At 35.7% G+C, this 26,754-nt stretch overlaps 1 protein-coding gene across 6 annotated transcripts in view; it reads right to left on the minus strand.

Annotated features, from left to right (window-relative positions):
• Nucleotides 1-1,752: 1,752 nt before the first annotated feature.
• Nucleotides 1,753-26,754, minus strand: part of KDM5B (lysine demethylase 5B) — a 57,281-nt gene continuing 32,279 nt past the window's right edge. For 4 of the 6 annotated variants that reach the window (XM_034414146.3, XM_034414147.3, XM_087889278.1 and 1 more), the window contains 18 exons: nucleotides 26,250-26,408; nucleotides 24,674-24,855; nucleotides 24,317-24,479; nucleotides 22,846-22,965; nucleotides 21,401-21,595; nucleotides 18,802-18,983; nucleotides 17,663-17,787; nucleotides 16,835-16,985; nucleotides 15,696-15,810; nucleotides 14,741-15,096; nucleotides 13,384-13,522; nucleotides 12,751-12,930; nucleotides 10,697-10,855; nucleotides 9,806-10,291; nucleotides 5,993-6,104; nucleotides 4,623-4,750; nucleotides 3,127-3,435; nucleotides 1,753-2,590 (listed from right to left, as the gene is read on the minus strand). In XM_034414146.3, coding sequence (XP_034270037.2) covers nucleotides 2,453-2,590; nucleotides 3,127-3,435; nucleotides 4,623-4,750; nucleotides 5,993-6,104; nucleotides 9,806-10,291; nucleotides 10,697-10,855; nucleotides 12,751-12,930; nucleotides 13,384-13,522; nucleotides 14,741-15,096; nucleotides 15,696-15,810; nucleotides 16,835-16,985; nucleotides 17,663-17,787; nucleotides 18,802-18,983; nucleotides 21,401-21,595; nucleotides 22,846-22,965; nucleotides 24,317-24,479; nucleotides 24,674-24,855; nucleotides 26,250-26,408 — 3,399 coding nt within the window. In that variant the 3' untranslated portion in view covers nucleotides 1,753-2,452. The remainder of the gene's footprint in view (nucleotides 2,591-3,126; nucleotides 3,436-4,622; nucleotides 4,751-5,992; nucleotides 6,105-9,805; nucleotides 10,292-10,696; nucleotides 10,856-12,750; nucleotides 12,931-13,383; nucleotides 13,523-14,740; nucleotides 15,097-15,695; nucleotides 15,811-16,834; nucleotides 16,986-17,662; nucleotides 17,788-18,801; nucleotides 18,984-21,400; nucleotides 21,596-22,845; nucleotides 22,966-24,316; nucleotides 24,480-24,673; nucleotides 24,856-26,249; nucleotides 26,409-26,754) is intronic. The other 2 variants (XM_060689701.2, XM_034414148.3) reach the window with 2 other exon arrangements.

Consider the following 26,754-nt stretch of genomic DNA (forward strand, 5'->3'; position numbering starts at 1 on the left):
TTAACATTTATCATAAATTTGATCCTGTTGTATATATATTTTCTTATATGTTGTTTTAAGAGTTCAAAAATTTGAATCTTGCTTTTTCAAAAAGAAACACTTTTCAACTCGATTATATTGATAACAAATGCACTCATCTACTAGTAAAAATATTTTCTCCCAAATTATAGTCCAATGCTTTCAAAGGATAAACGAATTTAAAATGGGATTTATTTTCACAAGTCGAAATCATGTGAGCCCTTTGTTGTTTCAAAGATCAAAGCTTTTTAGTTATGTGCAAGTATCCATTTTATCTTTGCTCCTTGGTTTTTGCTTAGACATTTTTCTTTTACTTAGTTTTTATATGACCCAACTTCCAATGACTCCTGGAGGGTCACAAAAACATGTATAAAACAATAAAACACAGAAATAAAGGAAATAGATGACAAAAGTAGAAACAAATGCACCTACTCCTTAAAAGTAGCTACACCTATCTTAGCCAAGTGCCTGGGTGAGGAATCAAGTCTTCAAAGCTCTCCATAAAATATCAGTGTGAAAAGTAATGTGAAAAGTCACCCTGCTCTTGGGAAGGAATCCTCATTCCAAAGGACAGATGATGTGACAAAGAAGGCAGGCTTCCAGGTCTGATAGGTGGAATTGTTTAAAAGGAACCTGGAGAACATCAACACTGCTGACTGACACTGTATCCAGACAGATATTAGAAGAGATAGGTGGTCTCACAAGTAATCAGATCATATGCCATATAGCTCTTTATAGGTAGCAAACAGCATCTTCAGTTGCACCCAGAAGCAATGATGTTACAAAGGCATATTGAAGTATGCTTATTATTGCCTGTGCTGCTGCATTCTGGACCAAGTGAAGCTTCTGGATGGTCTTCAAAGACAGCCCCATGTAGAATGCATTATAATAATCAAGTCACAGGATAACCAGGGCACAAGTGGTCATCTGAACAGCATCCTAATTTGAATACAATAAAATTAGTTCACCAGGTGCAAAAGCTTCCCTGGTCACAGCTATAACTTACTAATTAAGTGATATGAGTCCAGGAAGGTCCCCAGATTGTGCATCCAAGATTAAAGATGGAACTTGCTAATATTTAGGTAGCCCAAATCCAACAGCCTTCAAGCACTGAAACAATCTTGAAAGTTTTTTTTCTTCTTCCATTGCATTTATATCCCACCTTTCCTTTGAAAGTTCCCAACCATATATTTAGCAATATCATTTCATGTTATTATCCCTAAAAAAGCCAAAACGTAGATTGGGCTGAGAGTGAATGAATGGCCTAAAGGCACCAAGTAATATAAACATGTAAGGTTTTGAACCTGTGTCATATAACTCTACAATACCTGAATTCTTTATCTTGTTCCTTACATCTCAAATGTTTTTCTTAATGACCAATGCAGCAATTTTTCTTCTTCCACATTATATTCAGATAGAACTACTGATCTAACACAGCCTGTTTCTAAGAATCATTTACCTGATTTTAGGCATATTTGTGTCTACTATAGGTAAGAACCATCATACAATTGTACAAGATTGACCACATATTTGTCACAAGATAACAAACTACCAAGTTTGTCCCATAGGTGACCTACAAGGAGTCTTTTGTCTGATTTTTTAAAAAAATAAGGCTTGCCAGGATGAAAAAGAGTAATTAATCTGAATATGAAGTAGCATAGATCCTTTTAAAAATATTGTGTGAAAAAGTGCCATAAAAGTGGCTGCAATTCAACTTCTGTAAAGACTCGAGTGTTGAATTTTGTAACATAACCATTTGTTTATTCCACAATATAAACTGCAACATTTGATACAAGCTACCAAAAAAGAAAAAGCCAAAATACAGCTGTGGCCATTACTTTACAGAGCTTTCCTGTCTCCTACATCGCTAGTGTCATCAGTGATACTAGAACCTAAACATTTGCTTTCTGTACATTAACCAATGCTAAAAGCACCAACACGCTGTTTGGAATTATAATTCCAGTCACTGAAAGCAGACACAGAAGTTATTGCTCAGATAAATAAATCTAGTCTACAAAATCAAAATGAAGGAAATCTAACATTTTTAAAAATGTTCAAGAGTAAACAGGGATTTCTTCAAAAAGAGAATTATGGGGATGCTTAGTGCACTGCTTTGCACCTAAACAGAGCTGATTTAAGTGTGCTGGTAAATTCCAAAGAGGTAATTGAATGCTATACATGAAAAGGTGCACATCTTGATGCCTTCCAAACTGGCGAAAACCCCCAGACCAAAAGAGTCAGCATTTCAAACCTTAATAACCACAAACAGTTTAAAGAATAAAAATACAAAAGTGTCAAATTGTTTTAAGTCTGAAAAAATGATCCCATGAGGACAGAAGTAGCACCATTTGCAGTGTGGCTCTAAAACCAGCCCAGTGGCTTTATGGAGAAAAATCTCTTTCTCTTCTACAGTCCTGAATGATCATCAAATGATTTACTTTCGATATGGAGAATCCTTTCTGGTACAGCTTGTACAAATATAGTCTTCTTTTTCTGCCATCTCTGGAGAAACACCCACACACACTTGATGAAACCACTGGTTGCAGCAGCCATCACACTGGACCCAGTCCACCTAGACAGAAAAAATCCAGAAAAGTCCTCAATATATAGCATTATTATTATATATGTCTGTTTATACTGTCAAAATTTCAACAATGCAATATATGTCATGCTACCCACTAGGCCTAGTTCTGAATACTATGCCTTATGAAAGAGATAGATAACTAAGATCCTCCAACAGTATAGAAAACGAAATGCTAATTTTCTATAGATATAAAATGAACCACGTGGAAGTATTATTATTTAAGAGACTAAAATCATTTTAATGGTCTTAAAATGTGAGATATAGATTACAGGTGAATGCGAGAAGAAATTTGTTGATGATAAAAGCAGCTTAACAATGAACTAGCTATCAGGATAGCAGGTTTTGCCCTTCAACGAAAATTTGTGAACAGATGGGGCAGTTATTAAAAAATAACTTAACTCTGAATTCCCTTAATTAAGTAGGGCAATGGAATAGATAACCTACAAGAGCCTGTTAATATTATCCTTCTATTATGTCCTGTATTTTTTATTCCATTTACTCCACAAGTTTTTGTTTCAATTTACCTCATCACCTTCAGGCTGTAGACAGTTGTCAGCTGGACAAATGGCATTCTCATCTTCAGAGTCTTCCTGTTCAGAGAATGACATTTCTGAAAAAAGCAACTGACTTTCGCCAGTATGCTGAATGTCAAACAGCCCCTCTCTTTCTAACTTGCTCAGCTCCCTCAAATGAGTCAATTTCATTTTTTTCTTGTTTGGAGCTATTTTTCTTACTCTTGCTCTCATCTCACTGCAGAATTTCTCTCTTTCAAAGCGTCTCTTCAGCTTCTTTTCCATAGAACAAATTCCATCTCTCTTCCCTTGACAATCATTCTACAAGAAACATATTTTAGATTAAGTACTACATAACCATTTCTTATAATTATTTTTTCATGCAGCAATTCTCTGTGTACTATATAAAAAGCATATTTGTAGCAATGTACTTAACTTTGGATAATTATAGAAATAATCTGTACACTGTCTTGTGTAGCTATGCAATGTCTTTTTCTTAGTGCTTATGTAGGCTTGAATAAAAACTAATAAAATTTTAAAAATTTGGAAAAGGGAAAAGGGATAGCATGGATTCTCCTTCTAACCAGTATTTCCACTCTTGCATTGGTATCAAAACCTACAATCTTCTTTCTTTTGGCAAGAAATATACCTTCACTATAGGCAAAGTTTATGTCTCATGGAAAGCCCTGGGGGCCACAAGTGGTGTTTAATTTTTTCCAGTATCGCCTAATAGTGGTCTATCTTGTTCATATCACCAGCCACCCCTTCCGATTTCCCCTCTACCTTCATAGGGCTTGCTGCCGCAGGTATTAGAGAATAGAATATGAAAGGCCAAGTAAGCAATCAAAAACTATTCTCTAACATTGAAGAGGCCAAAATGTGGAACAACGGATTTAAGTCATACGTGAAAGCAGAGTCCACTAAATGTTAGAATAAATTTCCTAACAGAAGTAGAATTTCAGAAATAGAATTGATTTTCCAGAGAAGCTGTAGGTTCCCTTCATTGGATATATTCCAAGAAAGGATAGATAGCCATCTATGAAAGCTCCTTTAATTTTAATCCCTCACTGAACAGGAAAAGACTGGATGGCATCTTCTAAATTCTACAGGAAAACTTGATGGCCCCTTTTCATTATAGCATCTCCACAGAAGGTCAGGAAGCACAATGGTGCTGTTTAGGGGGGATATACAAGAAGAGTGAGATGAATGTCTGGTGGAGTCTTCCTGGTACTTGGTAAGCATGATAAAAAGACAAAAGTCAGAACAGTGTCTGCATTAATTTAGTTAAATCCTCATAAAAATGTTCAGGAACCCATTGCACTCATAATGTCATGCTGAGGAATGAGCTGAGAAATGTACGACTGGTACAGCAGGAAAATCATCATGGACACATTGATGTGTATACACTGATTAGCCCATCTACAATGCTTGTGTCAATTTTTAACATTCTGAAAATGCCCTTGATTACTCCTTTGTAGCAATTAAAATGTTTTTTTCCCAGTACTTACTTTTTCACTTGTTGGTCCTACTGACTTTTCCTTTGTAAATAATATCTCATATAGTTCTTGTATTTCAGGTAGTGATACTTGTAGTAATTGGGCTTCCATCATTAGCTCATTCAATTCTGTACTTATGGCTACAACAAATCCAATATGGATTTTTTTTAATTCTCCAGAGGTGACAAAGGAAATTCATTTTACAAACATTCACCATATATTTGTATAATGATGTACATACACACATACACATACATACATACATTTATATCTTATCCATAAATAAATATTTGATTTATAACCACAAAATGAGAAAGATTCAAACCAATCTGAATTAAAGATTGAATAGAAAAACACAATACAAAAGATGCAAAAATTAAACAATGCTAAGAAACAGTTCCAGACATCCTTCATCAATTATCACTCAGCAGGATCACAAAACAGGCCGTGGCCTATCCAAAAAGAGTCTCGGAGAACTCGTTATGAACAACTCACCACAGCCATCTTGTTTAGGCCAACTTGCCACAGGATAACTTTCCATAGCCAATTCCTCAAGGGAAAACTCACCAGGGGACAAATGGAATGTGATAAATATTATCTGTCACCGTTTCTTCAACATTATTTTCATTTTTGTCCATTTCTGCAAAAGTGGAAGTAATATCAAAGAAACAGTGGCGGATAACATCACATTGAGTTATCCTACAGGGAATTGTCCTGATGCGAGTTGTCTCATGGTAAATTGGCTGTGGCGAGTTGTTCCATGGAGAGTTGGTCATGGCAAGATGGCCACAGTGAGTTGGCCATGGTGAATTATCCCATTCCGGTCCAAAAAGCTAGATTTTCAATGCTTTTCTAAGATAGAGCAGCAAGGCAGCCAAATGGACCTCTGGAGAAACAGTATTCTAGAAGGCGGGAGTGGCAACAGAAAAGGCCTGCCTCTTGAGATCCCACAAGATGTATTGATTGGTTGATTTTAGAACTGAATAAGATTGTCCTGCTCTAAACAACTTTGGACAGTGTACAATACAATTTATCATACAATGCATTTTTAAAACCCATGTGCCATAAAAAAATCCCAACAATTAAAATACAGGCAAATATGAAAGACCCACCAGCTTCTTTAACTGGGGATGCAGCCAGGTTTTCTGACTATTTTTAACACAACCAGGGTGGGGACCAGACATATCTTGGGAGGAATAGTTTTCCAATGGCAGATGCTGTGACAAAGTGTATACTTCCTAGTCTCCATTAGATGGGTTATTTAACTGAGAGGGCCTAGGGCACACCCACCCTATCAGATCTCATAGGATGGTAAGAGACATGAGAGATCCCATATGTATTTAGGATTTTATACTTCAACACCAGGAAGTAAAAATACTTACTATGAAGGGGGATGCAATTTTGTCCTGTAGAAAAAGGTGAATGTAAATGTATTGATCTGTTATTCCACCCATGAGGCAATGAGAAAGATGTGGCACCAATTGTCTGTGAAACCTGATTTTAAAAAAAATAAACACATTTTTCTTGTAATAATCTATAAACATGAATGGCTAATACATTGATATGTATTACTGATTAAATAAGAATTGTCTACTTCATACTTATTACATTACAAAATTACATTTTGTGGGAAAACGTGCAATACAATTTTAAAAGAAAATAATGTATTTACAAGGAAATCAGTAATAGCACATTTCATTAAGAAGCCAGGAATTTAACCAATTTAATTACTGTTTCTAAGTAGTTTGATGTAAAGCATAAAACTAGAATTATTAAATTGGGAAAAGAACAAATCATTGTAAAAATAAGCAATGGGGGGGGAGAGGGAGGAAGGGAGAGAGACTAGATTAACTATATTGTTTAATGCTTGTGTGTGTGTGTGTGACAGAGAGAGAGAGAAAGAGAGAGAGAGGGAGGGAGGGAGGGAGGGAGGGAGGGAGAGAGAAGGGGGGTATTTATTCATATGTGACAAATGTTTTTAAGCTGCTTCAGTTCCAGACTCTAATCAGTAGATAGATATATCTACTTTCATACTATCTGAATTTTTCACTAAATAAGATTAAGCTTCTAAAACAAAGAAACGTAAGAAGGATTATGACTGGTGTAGGTATGAAGAAAATGTCTTCTACACTAAAGTTTGCCCCATCAAAAGATATAGTCCAGAGAAAGCTATAGTAAACAACAATCAAATCCTCAATTAGCAGAACTGAACCATATTCCCCATTATATTGAAAAGTTTGGGCCCAGCCTAAACAGGGATGCAATACAGGTTTATAATTATATGAATGGTGTGGAAAGAGGAGTATCAATTTTTTACACGAATATCAAAACTTGAAATTATTTAATAACTCTATTAATTTTACATTTAGGACAGACCTGAAAAGATTACTTTAGACCAAGCCTGCAGCACAACATATAGCTTATCAAGCAAACTTTTGTAGCCCTCCAGCATTTTTTTTTACAAAGAAATAAATTCACCACCACTGAGATATGCTACTGAGCACCTCCAGGCCTCATTGCTGCCACCAGATCTAATGTTGCTCATCTCCTAATCAGTACAGCTGACTGGCACACCAGTTATTCTTTTGCAGCCTGCAATGATTTTTAATTTATCAATGTGGCCGTTTCCTCTCTAAACAGGAAATAATTAATGAAAACCAGTTACTCAAGGAAGGGAGCAGCATAAATTGCTTCTGCATCTTATGCACAGATAACACCATAGATCACCAGGAAAAACACTAGATAGACTTTGCTCTGGATAAGTCTTTTTCTTATATTATTATTCTTTTCCTTCTTTTTCCAAATTCCCATTCCCTCCCACTCTAAAACAGTCAGCAGATTTGGTCCAAGATTGACTGAGTTTGAGATTGACTGTCTCAAGTAACATCAGAATAACTGACTGAAGAGTACTCTGAAAGTCCAAAGCAAAGGGATTGTTATTATACACAGCTTCATTATAACAACCAAGCAGATCGGAAAGAAAAAAGATCCAAGGAAAAATTACCTATTCACTTCTACATGGGAAGTTTTTTTACAGTGACATCAAGTAGCTGAAATCTGTAGGTAAAACAGATTTTGGCTGTTTTACCTACATATTGTCCAATAATCATGGACAATATGAACTAACTACTTAGTTAATAAATATACTGTATATATGAATCAAGACTGAAATACCTGAAATAGCTTGAAAGCATTGATAGCATTTTATCTGACTAGCAATTGCTCAAAATTTAATACTGTGCAACTAGAATGTTTATTATTGGATCAGGCATGTTCATTCATTTATATGCACACTATATTCCTCCACACACTGTATACTGCACTGTTGAGTTAATGAGGCCTTTATCAATCATCCCAGAAACATCCCAACAAATCATTGGCCACTGTCCATTCTGAAGAAAAGACAGAATCCTCACAGATGTCAGTTCAGCTACTTGTGTTCAGGACCGACACTTCTGGTTAAGGCCTCCAGAAGGTGACATGCAATTGAGTCCAAGCTATGGTTAGACCTCATTGCAAGACAGAGTGAAGCCATATATCCTGAAAGACATTGTTGTGCATCCCATTCTCAAGAGGTCCTTTTTGAACCTTTAAGCAACTATCATCCAGTCTCCAATGTTACCTATCTAGGGAAGGCTGCATTGATAATACGAACTCAGCTTCAGAGGACTCTAGATGAAATGAATAATCTGTCCCATTTTGAGTTTGTTTTCAGGCTGAGTTATGGTAATGAAAAAGCACTGGTCCCTCTTATGGATGACCACTAGAGGACTCAGGATGTGCCCTCCTGGATCTCAAAAGTTTTCAAGGCCATCAACCATATTTCCTTCTGTCCTGGCTTCAGGGATTGTGGGAAGCATCATTTTCCAGTGGTTCTCTTCCTTCCTCCATAGCCAGTTCCACTCAGAATTGGTGGAGGAGAGAGGTCCAAGACCTTGCTTAGTGGGGTGCCTCAGAGTTCTTATCTGTTCCTATTTAAAATCTATATGCAACTGCTACGTGATCTCATCCATTGGTAAGAAGCTAAATATCATCAGTTATGCTGATGATATTCAATTATATATCATAGTCCTAGGCAGGCAGGCAGGCAATGCCATTTAGGTGCTGACCCAGTATCTAGAGGCTGTAAGAGTCTACATGGGGAGAAAATGGATCCAATATAACCCTGTTAAGACAGAATGATTTGGAGTTTTTGCCTTTGTGGATTTGAAGAAATATATTTGAATTCTTGATGGGGTAGCACTCCTATGGACAGAGCTGGTCTACAATTGTGGATTCTCCGAGACTCATGGCTCCTGCTTGAGGGACAAATGAGAGTTGTGAATAGGAAGATTTTGCAAAGATCCATTTTATGCAGCAATTGTCCTCATTGATGAATTGAGCAGCTTTGCTCTAAGTCACTCATGTCTTGATCATTTCTCAGTTCAATTACTGCACTACATTCTGCATGGGGCTGCCCTTGAAAGCCAACTAGAAATTACAACTAGTCTAGAACTCAGTAGTGTTTGCAGCTGCCCCTCACTTTGCCCATTATCATACCACTGTTTGAACTGCACCGACTTCCATTTTCTTTCCAGGTACAATTCAAGGTGCTGCTTATCACAGTTAAAAATCTACGCTGGCATAGTTTCAAGTGAAAATTATCTGCCTGCTCCACTAGACAGGGTGCACACGCTCCAGGTTTCTTCTCTCAAATAGTGTCTTCTAGTGAGACCTAGAAAGCAGATTGTCTTAATAGTAGCTCTTGCCCTTTGGAAAATTCTCCCACATGAAATCTGGCAAGCCCCCTCTCTTTAGCTGTCCAGAAAGCATTATAAAGATGATTTTCCTCCCTGGTGTTGAGATAGGGTGAGGTTGGAGCCTAGCAATTGTGGTTTCTCATGTATTTAAGAATGTTGGTTTAAGAGTGGTGGCAGTTGGCTTTTTTCCAGGATATTCTTAACTATTATTCTTTATGTTCTTATCACTGGTGCTATGAGCTGCCATGAGTTATTAGTTTGGCGGAAGGGAGGGAGGGAGGGAACTGTTATCACTTTTTCCCCTTCAAATCCACATCCCTGCAGGACTCTATACCTAGCTGATCAACTAACAATTTGTAAAATCACTATAAATGTTTATACTCTAAAAAGTAAAATGTAGAAGCATTCATGCTGGTGTTCATATAGCACTTTGCTAGGATATAACTAGAATCTTACCTTATTGGTCTCCTGCAACTGGCCTGCCATGGTTTGCCATTTGCTGTACAATATCCCTGAGTCCACTTTGTCTGCTAAAAGTTTTATATTCCCTGAGGATAACATTTGTTGTGCTCTATGTTGCCAGTTCACGGTTCTCTCTATCATATACCGTAAGGCATCTCCCTCAGGCAGTCTCACCCGAATTCGCTGTAAAGAAGCCAGTAAAGGTAGAATCTTTTCTAAAGGTGGCTTTTCGGATCTATGGCAGTGAGGGCAAAGCCATACCCAAGGTCCCTTCAAATTGCTGGACACTGAAACACAGCTGGTATGGAACATTCCTCTGCACAGCTCACACTGTATCATTGGTGCTGCCGGCTCTCTCTGACAGAGGCAAACTTTGATCTCTACATTCTGTTCATCAGAAAAGATTTTTTCTTCATTTATTGCTCTCAGAGAATGCAGTGCTTCCATTTCTTTTAAACGGGCTTCACCAAGCATGGCCATCTGATAACAAATTACACAAAAATTATTTAGAGACATTTAAAAAATGTCCCTAAAATGTTCAGTTACAATTTGCTAGAACTGTTGAAAAAAAATTATAAGAAAAATGAATTCTGTTGATTTCTCAAATCTTTTTGAAATACAGTTCACTATCCGCCATTTGGATAACTGTTAATGTAATCTTATATGCCGAATGCAAAGCTTTACTTTTCTTCACAGGCTACATTCAAATTAAATGCATAGAAAATCTGATTTTACTTTAGTAACATGAAGAATATACATTAGTATTTGAAGCAAAAAAAGTACTAATGTACTCTGTCTCTGAAAGAATGGAAAAAGAAGCTTCATAAAATAACAAACTTTCTAAGCACATAAATTCATTAAATATATTTCAGAATGTATACATACCGCAGCTGCAGTTTCCTTACACTCAGATAATGCTCTTTCTAAATCACATAAGCTCTCAAGTTTGGTGCTCTTTTTTTTCCCATTTGGAACCGATTCTTTTGTTTTCTTTGTTTTTCTTTTAAATCCTGATGTCCCAATATCACATCTTGGACATAACACCTGGTAAAAATTAAAATTGTCATGTTTTCTTCTTGCGTATCACAGAGCAATGTGTTTTACTAAGCCTACTCTGGCGGAATGAGAGACCATTCAATAATTATATATAATACATACCGTATTTTCCGGCGTATAAGACGACTTTTTAACACATGAAAATCTTCTCAAAAGTCGGGGGTCGTCTTATACGCCGGGTGTAGTTCTCCTGTAACCAGGCAGACCAGCCCGAAAGGCTCTGACGAGCCTTAAATGGCTCTGGCGATCCCAGCTCTGGCGATCCCAGCTGAGTTCCCTGCAACTCAGCTGGGATCGCCAGAAACCACGTGAAAGGAAAAAAGTTTTTTCCCTTTTACTGTGAGGATCCCAGCTCTGACGATCCCAGCTGAGTTCCCTGCAACTCAGCTGGGATTGCCAGAGCCATGTAAAAGGGAAAAAGTTTTCCCCCTCCAGCTTGCTTACCTCAGCTGCTAGTCGCAACGCTTGCCTTGCTTTGCTTGCCTGAATCTATTCAGGCAAGCAAGCAACTCCCTGCCTGCAATCAAGCAAGGAGTTAGTTGTGGACTTCAACTCCCAGAATTCCTCAGCCAGCAAAGCAAAGCTGGCTGAGGAATTCTGGGAGTTGAAGTCTACAAGTCTTAAAGTTGCCAAAGTTGGAGACCCCTGTTCTATTGGGTAAGTTTTTTTCCTCTTTGGGAGCTTTAAAAAAAATAGTCAATTGGGGTTTTTTTAGTTGTTCTTTTTTAGACCTAGCCATTTAAAGTTTAGGAAGTTTTAAATTTAGCTTTCATATAAAAATAAAAATAAAATAAAATAAAATAATATTTGTGCAGCTTTCTGAGATTTAGTGTGTTTCTGTAGTGTTTCACTCCAACTACACAAACACACAAAATCTCACAAAGCTGTATGTGGAATTTTGTGTGTGTAAAGTGTGAAAGTTGGTTTTTTGGACTTTTTGTGGCTGTGTGAGGTTCCTGCTTGTTGCAGGGGCCATTTTGGGTCTAGCACAGCTGCTTTTACATTGTGGGTGAGCCAGTTGATGTTTTTTAATTTTTATTTGGTGTGCATTGGAAGAGGGGCAGTCTTATATGGCGAGTATAGCCCAAACCCTATATTTTAACAGGAAAAGTTGGGGGTCGTCTTATACGCCCAGTCGTCTTATACGCCGGAAAATACGGTATATTATCTATTTCTAAAAGCCTTCATGCAAATTTGAACAAACCCAGATTAAAATGCCAACATGCAATTTAAAGATTGGCAGGTACTTCCAAATTTTACAAAATAATTAATAGAACTAAGCCAGGAAGGGGGGAATGCTTGCCTACAATGCCAGTAACTGAAACCTGGATTGTAGCATGTTTTTTTCCCTTTCTCATATACATCTATGAGCCTTGACAATTGAAAGAGAAATATTCCACAGCATAATCCTTCTCAATCATCAACTAAAGTGCTTTCTTTAGGTTCACCTACATGATCTGCCAGCACAAACACACACAAAAATAAGATGATCTGTTAAAATAACACTCTAATCATGATAAGCACCCTGCCCAAAGTGTGAGACTAAACTCCCTGTACTGCATGGGCAGATAAAAATAGAACAAAACCCGGACCTTGCTTCTACTTTAAATAAGGCTTGAATTTTAAACTGAGAAGTTGCTGGCTTTCTTCTTTGATGACATTTCTAATTCATGTTTAAAAAAAGAGAAAAAGTCCAAGAAGCTATTACATTACAACCTGCAAGGCTTCTAGTTCCATTTTTGGCCAGGGCAAGCCTGAGATCTCAGAAAGAGTGTTCATCTTGTAAATCCCAATCAAGCATTTGACCAAACCTTAATTCTTAATTATCATTTGTTTAATTTCTATGATAGGCCTATATAAATTATCTACTCGGAGTAAATTACCTCCAGAAGAGAATAGGAAGAGTCCTCAGTCAAGAAAGTATTGCTTGCACACTCTTTCCAAACTTGAACTTCAGCTACTAAAGACTCCAGCCTTGGCAGATAGTCCAGATGAACAGGAATAGAGCGGCTTCTTGTGACAAGTTCTACAAGCATATCCAATACAGGCACACGTCCACCAGCCTAATAATGCAGAAATGTTACAAATATTCAGTGAAGATTATAATGAAATTGAAGATACACAAAATGAAACCAGACATTAGATAACAGCAGTCACTTTTGCTTTTATAATGTTTTATATTACTTATCATTGTAAGTAATAATCAACTATATTACTGCTTTTCTAATTTGTTATAGCTATAAAAACAGCCAATTAGAAATATGGATTTTTTAAAATAAAAAATGTGTATCGATATTGCTGCAGAAGCTTTATATTATACATTTTATAACATACATGAAAAGTCTTCTACTTTGTTGTTTTTTTTAGAGGAGTCATTACTCTTTTTAAGGAAACATCATTTACAGTACATATTACTGCAACTGCTTACAATCAAACATCACACAGATCTCAGAAATAAAAGTAAAGTGAAATTAAAGCATGAACATCATTTGTAATTATTAGATTTTTCTTCCTACCTGGAGGCTCTCTACTTCCTGTAGCCAGTCTTTGGCCTTCTTTACAGCATCTTTCAGAGCTATTCCATTTGGAAGATAAGCAGGGATAACATCTATTTCCTTCACTGCTGCTTCAAGACTGCTTAATGACTGTCGTGGCCTTAAAGAAAACACGAAGTTTTGTCATGTATACTGTTATCACTTAAAAACTAGTAAGTCAAAAAATCTCTCCTATAAAGAAGCAACATTCCCCCCAAAATGCCTCAGTATAATAAAAGAACAGGTTCTTGCTAAGATTCAGAAAAGAGTAATTCTAGATACAGATAGAGTCCCAACATGTCATGTTTTTGTTGATATATATAAGAACGTGAATTGTGAGAGTCCTTAGCTACAAACTAATGAAGCACAAGTTTCTCCCTGTAGAATTCGAAGGTTGCTAAAAAGGTTCACTATGATACCATACATTAAAATTTGAATTATACATTTATAGGTTAAAAAAGAGTTAAAACTTGATTGCATTCCTCAGCGTGGCATATTATAGTGTGAACTTCTTATGAAACCATAAAACTATACATATGACTTGCTTTAGTCCCCAAATTCAAACTTTGTGCTATTGTTGGATTGCAGCTCCAATCACTGATTACTGGACATGCTTGTTAGCAATTCAGTTCTGGACATAGTTGGCCTATGGAAGAGCATAGGCAATCTAATATATCAGGTTGTCTTCAACTCTCATCAGCATGGCCAGAGGATACTATTGGAGCTGCTATCCAAAACACCTTAAACTACCAAGTTGACACTATCACAGGGCAATGCATGTGTCTGGCATGATGTGAATGCCTGATGAGCACTTCAACTTTGGCATTCTGGGTAGTTAGCAGGTAAAGAGCAAATGGCGATCAAATAATCACAAGGCACTGCAACCAGTCTTAAATGTGAGCCAGTTGGCAAGCAGATTGCAATCATATGATTGCAGGGTGCTGGGACAGCCAGAGCTGGAAGAACCAGTAGTAACCACCATTGGCTCATCATCATAACTTCAAACTGCCTCTGAATGAATGGTTATGTTGAGGACTATCTGTCCTGTACTATGTAAGACTATTTCCTTTCCTTTATTTTAAACATTATTAACTTACCTACATTCTCAAGGTAATGTTTAAAATAATCAGCAATGAAATTGCTAATGAAATATGAATTATTGGTTACCAAAGAAATATAACTTTTTTGTATTAAAAATACAATTTCATTGTTGCTTTTTTTAAACATTAGCAAAACACATTTTTGTTCATTTTTAGTACAGGCTGAGGAAAAATAATAACTTAATTATTAAAGCAATATGAATTTTAAGAGTTCTGAAACAATAAGATTCATTTTCTACCTGATTTTTATCAGAGTTCTAGCCTTGTCATCCCAGTGTTCGGACACTGTTAAGAGTTCTTGAAGCCTGGCCATTGCCTTCTCAACTGCAGGATGAGGTGCTAGTCCAACACCAGAGTCTATGAGTCTTCTCATATCATCAAGAGTAAGAGAAGTGTGGTCCAAGCAAACATTTTGCACATCTTCCAACCAACGTGCTTGTTCTAAGCGTATTCTTAATTCACCAAGCTGAGGGAGGTCAACATCAAAGTCAAAACTGACTTCTAAAAGTTCTTGTAGTTTTGAAGCACTGGGAATTTCTTCAGAGAGGAGTTTTTCACTGTATTTCTGAAAGTCTTCTACACGATTAAGAAGATCCTAAAATATGAAGCAGTGAGAACAAGTAAAAAAACAAAATTCTCAAACAAGAACTTTTTATAATTATTTTAACAGCATTTTGCATTTGATGACAAATAGATTATTTCTGCAACTAAGTGACAAAAAATCAGAATGCAAGGTATGTTTCTCTCTAAATTGTTTACACTACTAATAGTGTTTAAGAATTTAACAATTCTTCATTAGATTTGCAGTGGAGCACCCTGGCCTGCAGTGGAATGGATTAAACAGGATAAGTCAAGAGAAAATAAAATGCTAAAACATATTTTAAAGAGGTTGTGTAAACACTCTGGCTTCATCATAGATCTCATGTTGGCTGTGGATAGGATCTCACTGAACCTGATGCAATTATCTGTCACTTGGGATTCTCCTAAATGATTCTGATCAATCAGCAAAAAAACCCAACAATGCATGGAATCCCTGTTAGTTCATACAGTTTATGAACTGGTTTATACCAACCAGATCTATAATGATATTTATTTATTTAAATTCCTGAATCTTTGAAAATATAAGAAGGTATATTTATATTTATTATTTGGAGAAAAAGATTCTAGTTTATTCTGCTGATAATTCCAAGTTACCTTCAGTAGTGTTGTTTGGTTAAGGACACATGGTAAAGCATGCAGTTGTCTAACAAATAAGCGGAGTTCATTTACGGTCAACTGATTTTGAGATTTTCCTCCTCCAGACCGGTATCTGCAATTACACAGAAATGTTTTATACCACTAAATGGTACATAAAATGCATTCATCTTATTTCATCTTTATTCAACTAACTTATTAAAAGAATATTTGTTAATATGTAAATATTTTTGTCAAACCAGACAGCCATTAGAATCATCATCGTGTAAATAGATTTTTATGGACCATACTCTCTGTGCTAGCAATCCAATTCTGCTGTCACATCATCATTGATTAGAACAGGAATGCACAATATGTGACACCTGAAAACTTTGCATACAACTCATCATGGTTTGCTTTGAGGACAACACTTAGTTATTTCCACCAAGCTCTCTGCACCAGTTCAGCTAGACCCTGGTGTCCACTAGCCTGAGATCCTAAACCCAAGATTGTGATATAAACCATGCAAATTTAATGTGTAGTTAACATAAATGGCAGATAGAGATGTATAAATTGCATAACTACCCTAATTTTAAGATGGGAATCTGAGAGAAGACTTAGAGCTATATGAGATATGTAAGAAGTAATTCTGAACAGCCTAATTACAGTTGGATAAAAACTAGTAGAAAAACTTTTTTGCCTATTTGAGACATTTTATTCATCTTCTAATGCTAACAAAGTGGCAATGCAAGAAAGAACAATGAATGGGTAGAAAGGAATAAGAAACTGAAAATGTTGTGGATGAATGAAATCCTCAAAAAGAAGGTGAGAAAATTAAAAACAAAAGGTTAATATATGAAGCTATGTATGCATTTAGTGGAAACAAGGATATTTGGAAACACAGAATACTATAGGAAGATATAATGAATGTTGTCAGCAAAATTTATATTAAACAATATTTCCTTTTCTTTTTCTTATACTATGTCTTGATTTCTTTGGTTCACTTACTCCTTTGTGTATTGCATAATGTTACTAACTTTGAAAGGAAACTACACAATAGGTATGCACATAGGCAAGTTTCAGTACCAACAGTAACTGTGACACATATAGTGTTTCCAAACAAACACCACAGGAATATAAAACTACCCACAAAAACATACCTTGTTTGTCTCTTGCCATTGAGAAGTTGCTGTGCAACTGAGGCACATTTCTCTGCATCCTGAGTAACTAACCGGAGATGTCGCAATAAATCGTTGTCTGGAAACTTTCTTATTTCTGATTGTTCAATTAAAGCTTTGAAATTCATGAGACCTTTAGGAGGATAAGATGTCAACTTTTATTATTACATTATTGCACATTATTGCACAGGGCTATATCAGGCATCATCTTTGTACAGTCAATTCTATCCATCCATTTTGAATATTTTGAGAAGGCCTGCTGAGTCTCTCTTCTTGAAAGTTGAAGCAGCAGGCTTTCTCCCTAGTGGAGCCTGGTTTATGGAATGTTATCGCTAGAGGCTCAGAAATGTCTTCACTTCTTACGTTCTTGCAAGGATTTTTAGAAGATTTTAAGCTGGGATTTTAACCAGGATTTTAAATATTTTAACCAACTTATTTACAATGACGCGGGAAAACACCCGAGATTGTAATTTTTTGCATATATATATCTGTGTGTGTGTGTGTGTGTGTGTGTGTGTGTGTGTGTGTATTTTTCGTGCATCTTTATTATTTTATTATTTACATGATTTGTTTTTACTCCATTCTTATACATCATCCAGTTGAAAGTTAACAGATATAGTTAAATTAAAATAAATTTTAAAAAATTAAATTTATGATTGCTTAGTTATTTAGCTATAATCTGATATATGATGCACATTTTCTTGACTAATTTGCTTTAGTTCAACAGGACTCTGGAATAAACATGAATATGATTGGATAAGCAATCTCATAATGTTTAACTACAGTGCAAAAAATACAAAAGATACATACTTTTTTTATTATTAACTTTTGCCTCTAAAGCTTCACTGACATTAGAAGCCCATTCATTGTAAGATTCTGCCCGCAACTTAAGTGCATTCATCATTGGATACAGTTCATCCACTGTATGACGATACCTGGAGGTATTATAGAGTTCAAACAGTTATTTATAAATTCTAAATATTCTGGCTTTAATAAAAAATATGCTGCTGCAATGCATACAACAGCATGAAATACATTGCTATGGTACAGTAATAATTATGTAGCTGTTGCAAAGGGCAGCAAATCTGTTATTCCTTCACCTAGATTTGTTCTACAATGGCATGTTTGCTTGCCTCAGCTATTATAAGCCTATAGGGTTATTAAGGGTCACTAAATTTCTAATGTTATGTCAAATTTACATATTTTAATTTATAAAACTTTCTGATTGGGAAATCATGTGACAAGGTACACAATTCCTGCTTTTGACCTCAGTATCAATTTTGATCCATTTCAGATAAAGTAACAAGTCTTCTGGTGGTCAAAGCTATATTAGGACAGAAACAAGACATATCTGCTGCAGACATACAATGTGTTGAGGGAGTGAATCCTATCGAGTATTTGCCTGTACTGTACTTCCTCTGCCTTTACTCTGTGCCCCCCAATAGCTCCAAGTAAGAAGATCACAGCTGTTTTTACAACAAGAGAAAATTGTAGAGAAACAATCCCTGGGAGAATGGTAAAGGAAAGATTTGTTGTTTCCTTCCACTGATTCTGAAATTTTTTAAGATATTCTTAAAATAAATTACAGCAGTGAATTGGTGGTTCTTCCATTATCATATGTAATTTATAGTAGATTGTACTGTTAAAAAGAGAGGACTTCATGAAACAGAAGAGACAAAACACAGAAAAAATTATGAAAAAAATCACAATACTGTAAATATAACAGTACATTTTTTTCTACTTTTCTACTAACATCAGGTAGTTATTTATTAACTAGGTGGTTAATAAATCTTCCTTTTTCTTTTTAAATTATTACGGTAATTAAGACTGCTATCCAAAGATGCATGTGAGATTTATGTAAGATGCATGTGGGATTTATGCGCATAACATTAAAAAAAAATAAGATATTTAAAATATACTTAGTTGTCATAATGAAGCAATACACTTACCCCATTTTATATTGATATATGGGACATGTACAGAGTTCTTCTACATGATACAAGCATGCCAATAAGTCAGGGTTACAATTACAGTAGACTGCAGACATGTAACAAGTGGTTTTACATTTTATGCACTGTCGTTCATCATCCGGCAACACTTCTAAATTCATTCTTTCTGATTCAGTAACACCCTGCAACAGACAATTCACAGAATAGCCATTATGTCAATAAGGAATGATGTAATCAGAGTTGGAACAGACATTCTCAATCAAATCCACATCTGCATCTACATCACTGCAGAACTTTCATTACAAGATACTCTTTATTATCGCCAACATTAGCAAACACATTAAAAAGGTGTTTTGTTCTGTGGCCCAATAAGTAACATATTGTTTAATAGTTAGCAAAATTGGTTTCCTTAAGTTTTTTTTGATTGTTCAACTCTTGCCTTCTAAATCAATAGTTCTTAATATGAACCATGCCATACTTCTAATTTCTAGTTACCATTTTTCAGTCCACAGTGACTATAAGGAAGGTCATATAAATATATGAGACTCAGAAGCGGGCCATGAGCAAAAATAGGTTTAAAACCCTACTGCAGGTTGTCCTTCACTTACAACCATTTATTGTAAGTGAAGGAAAGACAGGCAAATACAATCATGCTGCATTAGAAGAAAGAAGCCATGATGTACAGTACTTAAGAACTGTTAGGTGTATCCACAGATTCCAATCAGAGACCAACATGAGGAACATGAGGCAAAGTCAAAATTATGGCAGAAAGCAGAGCAGCCACTGATATTCAGTTGGAACTCCAAAACAGAAGGAAGTGTAAAAAATATTGTTGTCAAGGTGACCAGCTAAATAAACCAAAGAGGTCAGGAGGTGGTGTTTGGTAGCCAAGGCTGACTAAGATTTAAACTGACATAGTTAAGACATGAGAATGTGGAAATGAAAACTATCTGATAGGGACTGGTTCAGACTTGTGGTGCCCAAACAACTGCAATTCAAAGCACTGGTGTGGTAAGCAGGAAAAGATAAAGATCTGGAAAAGAAGGGAACTTCAAGCTCAAGTTTAGTTGTTGGGAGACAGTGAAGAAGGGGAAACCTTTTCCCATTGTAAGAGACGGTTGGGCGATCTTGCTTTCAAACCTGAGTGAAGGGACAGAAGAAAGGATTTATGGGAGTGCCTTAGGATGGAGGTGCTGGTGAAAGTGTAAGGCATTGTTATAGGTAATGTAAACCAGTTTGTCATCTGTAGAACAAAGGCACTGTCCTTCTACTGAGTGGAAGGTGCCTGGTGTTGAAGGTGTTATAGTTGGAAGTGATGTCTTAGCATGCTACCCTGGGAACCTATTGAGCCTCTGAATCTTGGTGAAATGGACAAGTCTTGTTAAGGCAAGCTCTCTCTCATCCCAATCCACCTTACAGGGTTTGTTGTAGGAAAGTAGAAGGCAGGAGGGCATGTTTGCCGACTTGAGTTGAACCAAAAAATAAAATATAGGATAAAAATTTAACAACTGCAGTAATAATACTGCCCCATCTCCAATCTCCCATTTTTGAGGAAGATTACTAAGAATAAGATGGGGCGTCAAGTAGAATGGTCTGTAGATAAAGCAGATTTTTAAACCCTTGGCAATCAGAAGTCAGAAGTACGCATGGGATGGAAAGCACAATGGTCACTCTTATGAATGATCTAGGGCAGGATTTAGATGAAGAGTATATGACTATTCATATGCTACTGGATCTTTCAATGGTCTTCCATATCATTAATCACAATGTTCTTCTGTGAGGAAAAAGAATGATGTTGCAAAGGTTCTACAGTTTCTAAATAGACAGTCTGAGGTTGTGGGAAGGAAAGGTCACATTACATCTTTGTTGTAGGATTCTTACTGGTTCCCAGTTTGCTGATTATTTATGAAGCTCTAAAATGAAGTGGGACTTGATTTTCTTCAAGGTTGCTAATTCCAAGTAGAATTAGCCTTTCTAATGCATGAGAATTTAGTTGATAACTTTATACCCAAATTAGTAAATAAATAAATAACTTAAAATAATGCTATCTAAATGGCCAGGCATTGTAAAGTTCTATCAAATAGTTCATACTGCATTTATTTTTATTGATTTATTCAATTTAGATTTTGCCTCTTATTTGTAAAAACAATAAAGGCAGGATTTAAACAAACAAATAAATATAAACACATAAACAACTGAGCAGCTCAGAGTATTAAAAAAACCAAAATGCCACAAAAAGTTAAAACATGTAACAGTAAACAATATGGTGAATTCAGTCAACAACAAACATATCATGCACCAAACAAGGAGCTCCAACCATCTTAGCACAAAGCCTGGGGAGAAGAGCCTGATCTTTAAGGCTCTCTGGAACCCCACCAGGGTCCAAGTATCTGGATCTCTAGGAGAATCTGATTCCAAAGGTTGTCTCTGTCCTCTCACTAGCTGGGATATATTAAATGAATATAATATCCACGGCCTTGGATTGTTTGTCAAAATAATAAAGGCAGAATACAAATAAATAAATAATAAATAAAGCTGCCAGTTTGTTTAGCTTAAAATTATTTCACAATTTAACATGTATATATCCCCCAAAATTTACCAGCTTATGCACAGCCTCCCGTAAAGTCTTTTCATCTTCAATCATAATAGCCATATCTTTTTCAACTGTAGAAGCTACCACGACATCAAGAGTTTCTGCTTTGGCTGCCATTCGACATATCATCTCATCATGAGAAAACACACAATAGCGGTTTAATAAGCGGTAGTGCTCCACACACTGACGACCCAAAGGCAACTAAACAAAAAATGAGAGCAAATATAGTTTCTCTATGTTCTAAGGTAAACAACATGATATCCATTGTTGAAAGTTCTTGACTGAAGAAAATGTTAATTTAATGCAGTTCCATAGACTAAGAATAAAAAGACTAATATTAAACTCTTCTAAGATCATATACGAATAAACAAAATATATTTATTATACAAAGAATGTATTAAAGCTTCAATTTTGAAAATGCAAATGTAAATCAAAACAAACTACAATCGTCCCCAACTATTAAAAAGCTTTATATCTATAGAGTTGCTACTTTAGTGGATCAAGACAATTTCCCTCAGAGTAAGTTTTATATGCACAATAAAGACTGCCTGTAGAATTGCCAGATCATTTTTAAAGTTACCTATGAACAGAACAGAATAGAATAACAGAGTTGAAAGGGACCTTGGAGGTGTTCTAGTCCAAGCCACTGCTTAGGGCAGGAAATCATGTATCAGTGATGGTTAACCTTTTCGGCATGAGTGCCAAAACTGGAGCGCACGCACATGTGCACCAGATCACCATAACTCGGAAGAGAGCAGCTGGCTGGTGCGCATGCACGTGGTGGCCAGCTGCTCTTCTGGGTTCCATCACATGCATGCATGTCGGCCAGCTGCTTTCTTCCAGGTTCCAGCGCACATGCACATGCCAGAACCCTGAAGAGAGCAGCTGGCCGGTACCCATGCCCAGAAAGAGGGCTCCGTGTGCCACCTCTGGCACATGTGCCATAGGTTCGCCATCACGGCCCTATACCATTTCAGACAAATGGTTGTCCAGTTCTTAAAAACCTCCAGTGCTTTGGAGAATAGCTTGACTCCCACTTCTTTGTGGCAACCCCTTAGGTATGGGAACACTGCTATGTCACCCCTAGTCCTTCTTTTCATTAAATTAGACATACCCAATTCCAGCAACCATTCTTTATGTGTTTTAGTCTCTAGTCCCCTAATCATCTTTGTTGCTTTGTTGTTACTTGAGAAAGTGTTCAGTATAAAAACTGATTTCATTAAAAAGAAAATTCTGAATTTACTGAATATTTTTTCTCTGAACTGATTTTTCCAGTAAACTTCATTTTGTATAGTTATTAAATTACCTGTACATTGATTTTACATACACGTAGTCAGCATATTTTTATTTTAAACAAAATTCATATCAGATAAGTATATCCATATCAGAAAAGCTAGCCACAAGCCATTTATATTTTTCTAAATAAACAATTCATTATCTTCACAACATACCCAGTCAACAGTGCAGAAATTAACCGCTTCAGCAAAGTTAAAACCTTGATTAAAGCCACTATGATAGGCTCTTGGAAACGTAATCACAAATTCACCAGCACACTGATTGGTTCGGTAAATCTAGAACAAAATAAATAAAGCCAACACAGGACAAAATATAGTTATCACTTAATAAGTTGTTTTTACTTTTAAGAACACATTAAGAGCTCTTTTTCATAAAAAAGAATATTCAGTTTATCCCAGATGCTGGTGTCAACAGTTGTCAATGAGAATCATCCAACAAACCAAAAGACAGAAAATTCTAATGATTCCAGTTATTCAAAAATACAGGTAGTCCTTGATTTACAACAGTTCATGTGCTGACTGTTCAAATTACATCACTGAAAAAGTGATTTATGACCATTTTTCATACCTACGACCATTGAAGCATCCCCATGGTCAAGTGATCAGAATTCAGATGTTTGGCAACTGACTCATATTTTGACGGTTGCAGTGTCCTGGGATCATGTGATCATCTTTTGTGACCTTCTAACAAGCAAAGTCAATGGGGAAGCCAGACTCACTTAACAACCGTGTTACTAACTTATTAATTGCAATGATTCACTTAAAGGTCGTAAAATGGGGGCAAAATTCACTTAACTGTCTCACTTAGCAACAGAAATTTTAGGCTCAATTGTGGTCGTAAGTCTAGGACTACCTGTAAAGAGTTTATGTGCAATTAGTTATAAGAAATAACAGGAGCTGAATATCTAATCTTTTCTGTACATTGAATAAGAAATTTATTTTCCAAGATAAAAACCAAGAATAAATTATGGATTTGGGATGGCTTGTCAGTTCAGAACATGAGAACAATATGATACAGCATATTACACTATAGTCAGAATAGAGAAATATGTTGCTAATATTTATTAGTTTTCTTATGCTACATGCAGGTTTTAATAGGCATTTATTAATACATAGGAAAACTGTTACATTGGATAGGCTACTGTGTGATACACAATGTGAACTAATTGGGCATAACTTTGATATAAATTAGATCATTTTTTAAATCTTTTCCTTTTTTATATTGTGCACTTAAATCTTTTCTTTTTTATATTGTGCACTTTTCTCTGTTTTTCCTTTCTTTTAAATTCCATTTCCTGCATTTTCTTTTGTTTATCTGTTTAAAAATCTTTAGTACAAATTTATTAAAAGAGAAAAAATAACAGAAGAACTGGCCCTCCAAACCATGCATAATAGTAAGGATCTGCAATTCCTCCATATAGCATTTAACTCATTTGTTCTTTGGGAAATGCTCAGCAAATAAGTCAGTAAAAGTAGTTACATTCCCTGTTCTATCACACCCATTTATAGAAACACCTCAATGCAGGTATGTAAAAATAGGTAAAACATTCCCAAGCGATAAAAAATGCATTAAGATATGTATCCTACATTAGAAGCAGAAGGAAAAAACAAAAGCTCAGTAACATACAGGCACACCATGAGACATTAGTGTGTTGGGATTCATAATTGTAACCAGCTGATGCAAAAGGTCTGGTTGAGATTCAAACAGCTCAGGAGCCAGCTTCTTCATGACATCTTCCAGTTGTTCAGCTGCATATCCTGGGGCTCCATACCATGTTTTAGGTTCCCCCCTACAAATAATGAAAAAAAAAGTTATAGAGCAGTTTTAAATTTAGAATTATATTTACGTATTATAATTAGGAAGACAAACAAGATGTATACCCAAATGAAAGATTAATAGTGCACATTAATGTTAAAAGGGAATACTTAGTCTAACGATCTATATAAGTCAGGGATCTTTAAGTATCATTCTTTACAAGCTCACCAGTGCAAATAGTTAATGGAGTAACTCCAGTGATCTTCAATATGCCAGCAAAATGACGAAAAGCACATTCCCACATACAGCCAGGGCAACTTCATTCCACATATATCTGCAGTTATGTGAGCAAGTACAGACTGTTCCATCACGGGCATATTATTCAAATTCCATCCACTATCAAGATACTCCTAGAAGTAAAGCAAAAAGTAGAATCCAACCAACCACAAACCACAAGCCAACCAAGAGGCAGCAAACTTTTTAATCTGATTGTATTTTTCTAACTTGACAATAAAGAATCACTGATTTATGCTTAAAATTTTATAAAATAACACAGATAACATCCATCAAGATTCAATATGTGAGCAAAACAATGGATAAAGTGATGGATGTCCAAGGATATCAAGGAAAAGGGGATACAGATGAAGGGAATAATCATTTACTTTGACATGCTGAAAAAAATAAAAATCTTGAAATATCTCTGTTTGTTTTCCTCCTTCCCCTAATTTCAAAGCTTTATCAAGCCTGGAAAGAGAAATTTTCTTTTCCTGTGTACTGTGTTGGAGCTCTGTGCTAGATAAAACTTGAAAGTCAGAAGCACCTCAGAGAACTTTGTAGAACACTGAGTTATTTCACTTCTTTTTGAACTACCTGGGGTAGTGAAACCTCACTCTACTTTACTTGCACTGTAATGATGACAATAATATTTTCAGGTCAGCACAGTAAGCAGAGTTGGTTGGATGGGGGAGAAATCGAGAACTACCAGTATTCTTTAGTTTTGGTCTTTAACTAATTTTTTATTTGGAGCTACCTAGCATTTGTTATAAATGGGCAACAATATAAATATTTTAAGTGAAGATGAAATAAGTAGTTGAATGGTTTTAACTTTAATGATTTTTATAGTTTTATTTGTTTTAATAAATACTGCTTTAGTATTTCAAAAGTAATATGAAAATATTGTAAAGTATAAATAAAATAAAGCTGAATTTAAAAATGGTTCAAAAACTTAATATAGTCCAGAACTGGATAACAAAATTGTTATCAATATTGTCCCAACTTTCAATTCTGTTTCCAATCCTGACTGAAAGTGGTATTAACCCTTACAATCCTAAATTCTTTGGATTATTGAAAAGTTTTTAAAGCCTCTCATATGCATTATTTACCTGTATTCTAAAATTGTATTTAGAATGATATTTTTGACTATTTAGACCAAATGAAGTGAAGCAGATGGCTACTAAAAGATCTAGAGGTATGTAGCATTTGGATTCAACCAGGCAAAATTGATTTGGCTTCACTGTTAGCAGCAACTTTTCTGGGCTTGAATAGAAACCCACATGGGTGCAGGAAAATGCTCATCTGAGTTAAAGAAGCAGTAAAAATATGCTCCACATTTTAAGAGGTTTACTTAACATTTTTTCTCTTGTAATATTTTAGTACCAAGATAACTTTTACTTTCTTCCAAGCTTTTCTGGTAGTAAAATAGTAAAAAGATTCAGCCCTAAATCCTAATTTCTTGTTCTCTTTTAAATGTTACACATCTTTCTAGGCAACCTACATTCTGAATTAGTCAAGAAACAAATCTTACCTCTTCTTCTGGTCGGAGTTTAATTTTCCCATCTCTTACAGGAAACCCACTGCCAAATTCTTTTGAGGCAATATCAGCACCATATTCCACTGTCACATCCTCTTCAATTGTACTTACAAGGCGCCAAAATTCTTTCTCCACTAATTCTGTGGGGACCATCTGAATAGAAAGCAGTCAAACATTACCAACAAATAAAATAAAAATGAATGAGAATACACTGGGAGCATAAAAGGAGTCAAATGATATAATATGGAAGTAAGGAAAAAAATATTTAATTTGTAAGGGGTATATTCAGCAGATATTTGTACTTAAAAGTTTAATGATTTGGACAAATCACAAGGAAACAGAACAAATAAAGGAGCCAAATAAATCCTTTCAGTGATTTCATGTTTAATATTGAAATCATACAAGTATATCTCGACTTATAACAGTTCATTTAGTGACTGTTCAAAGTTACAAAGGCACTGGAAAAAGTGACATACAACTACTTTTCATACTTATAACC

Source organism: Pantherophis guttatus, chromosome 3 (assembly GCF_059756535.1).
Source record: "Pantherophis guttatus breed Tessera chromosome 3, ASM5975653v1, whole genome shotgun sequence".
Lineage (NCBI taxonomy): Eukaryota > Metazoa > Chordata > Lepidosauria > Squamata > Colubridae > Pantherophis > Pantherophis guttatus.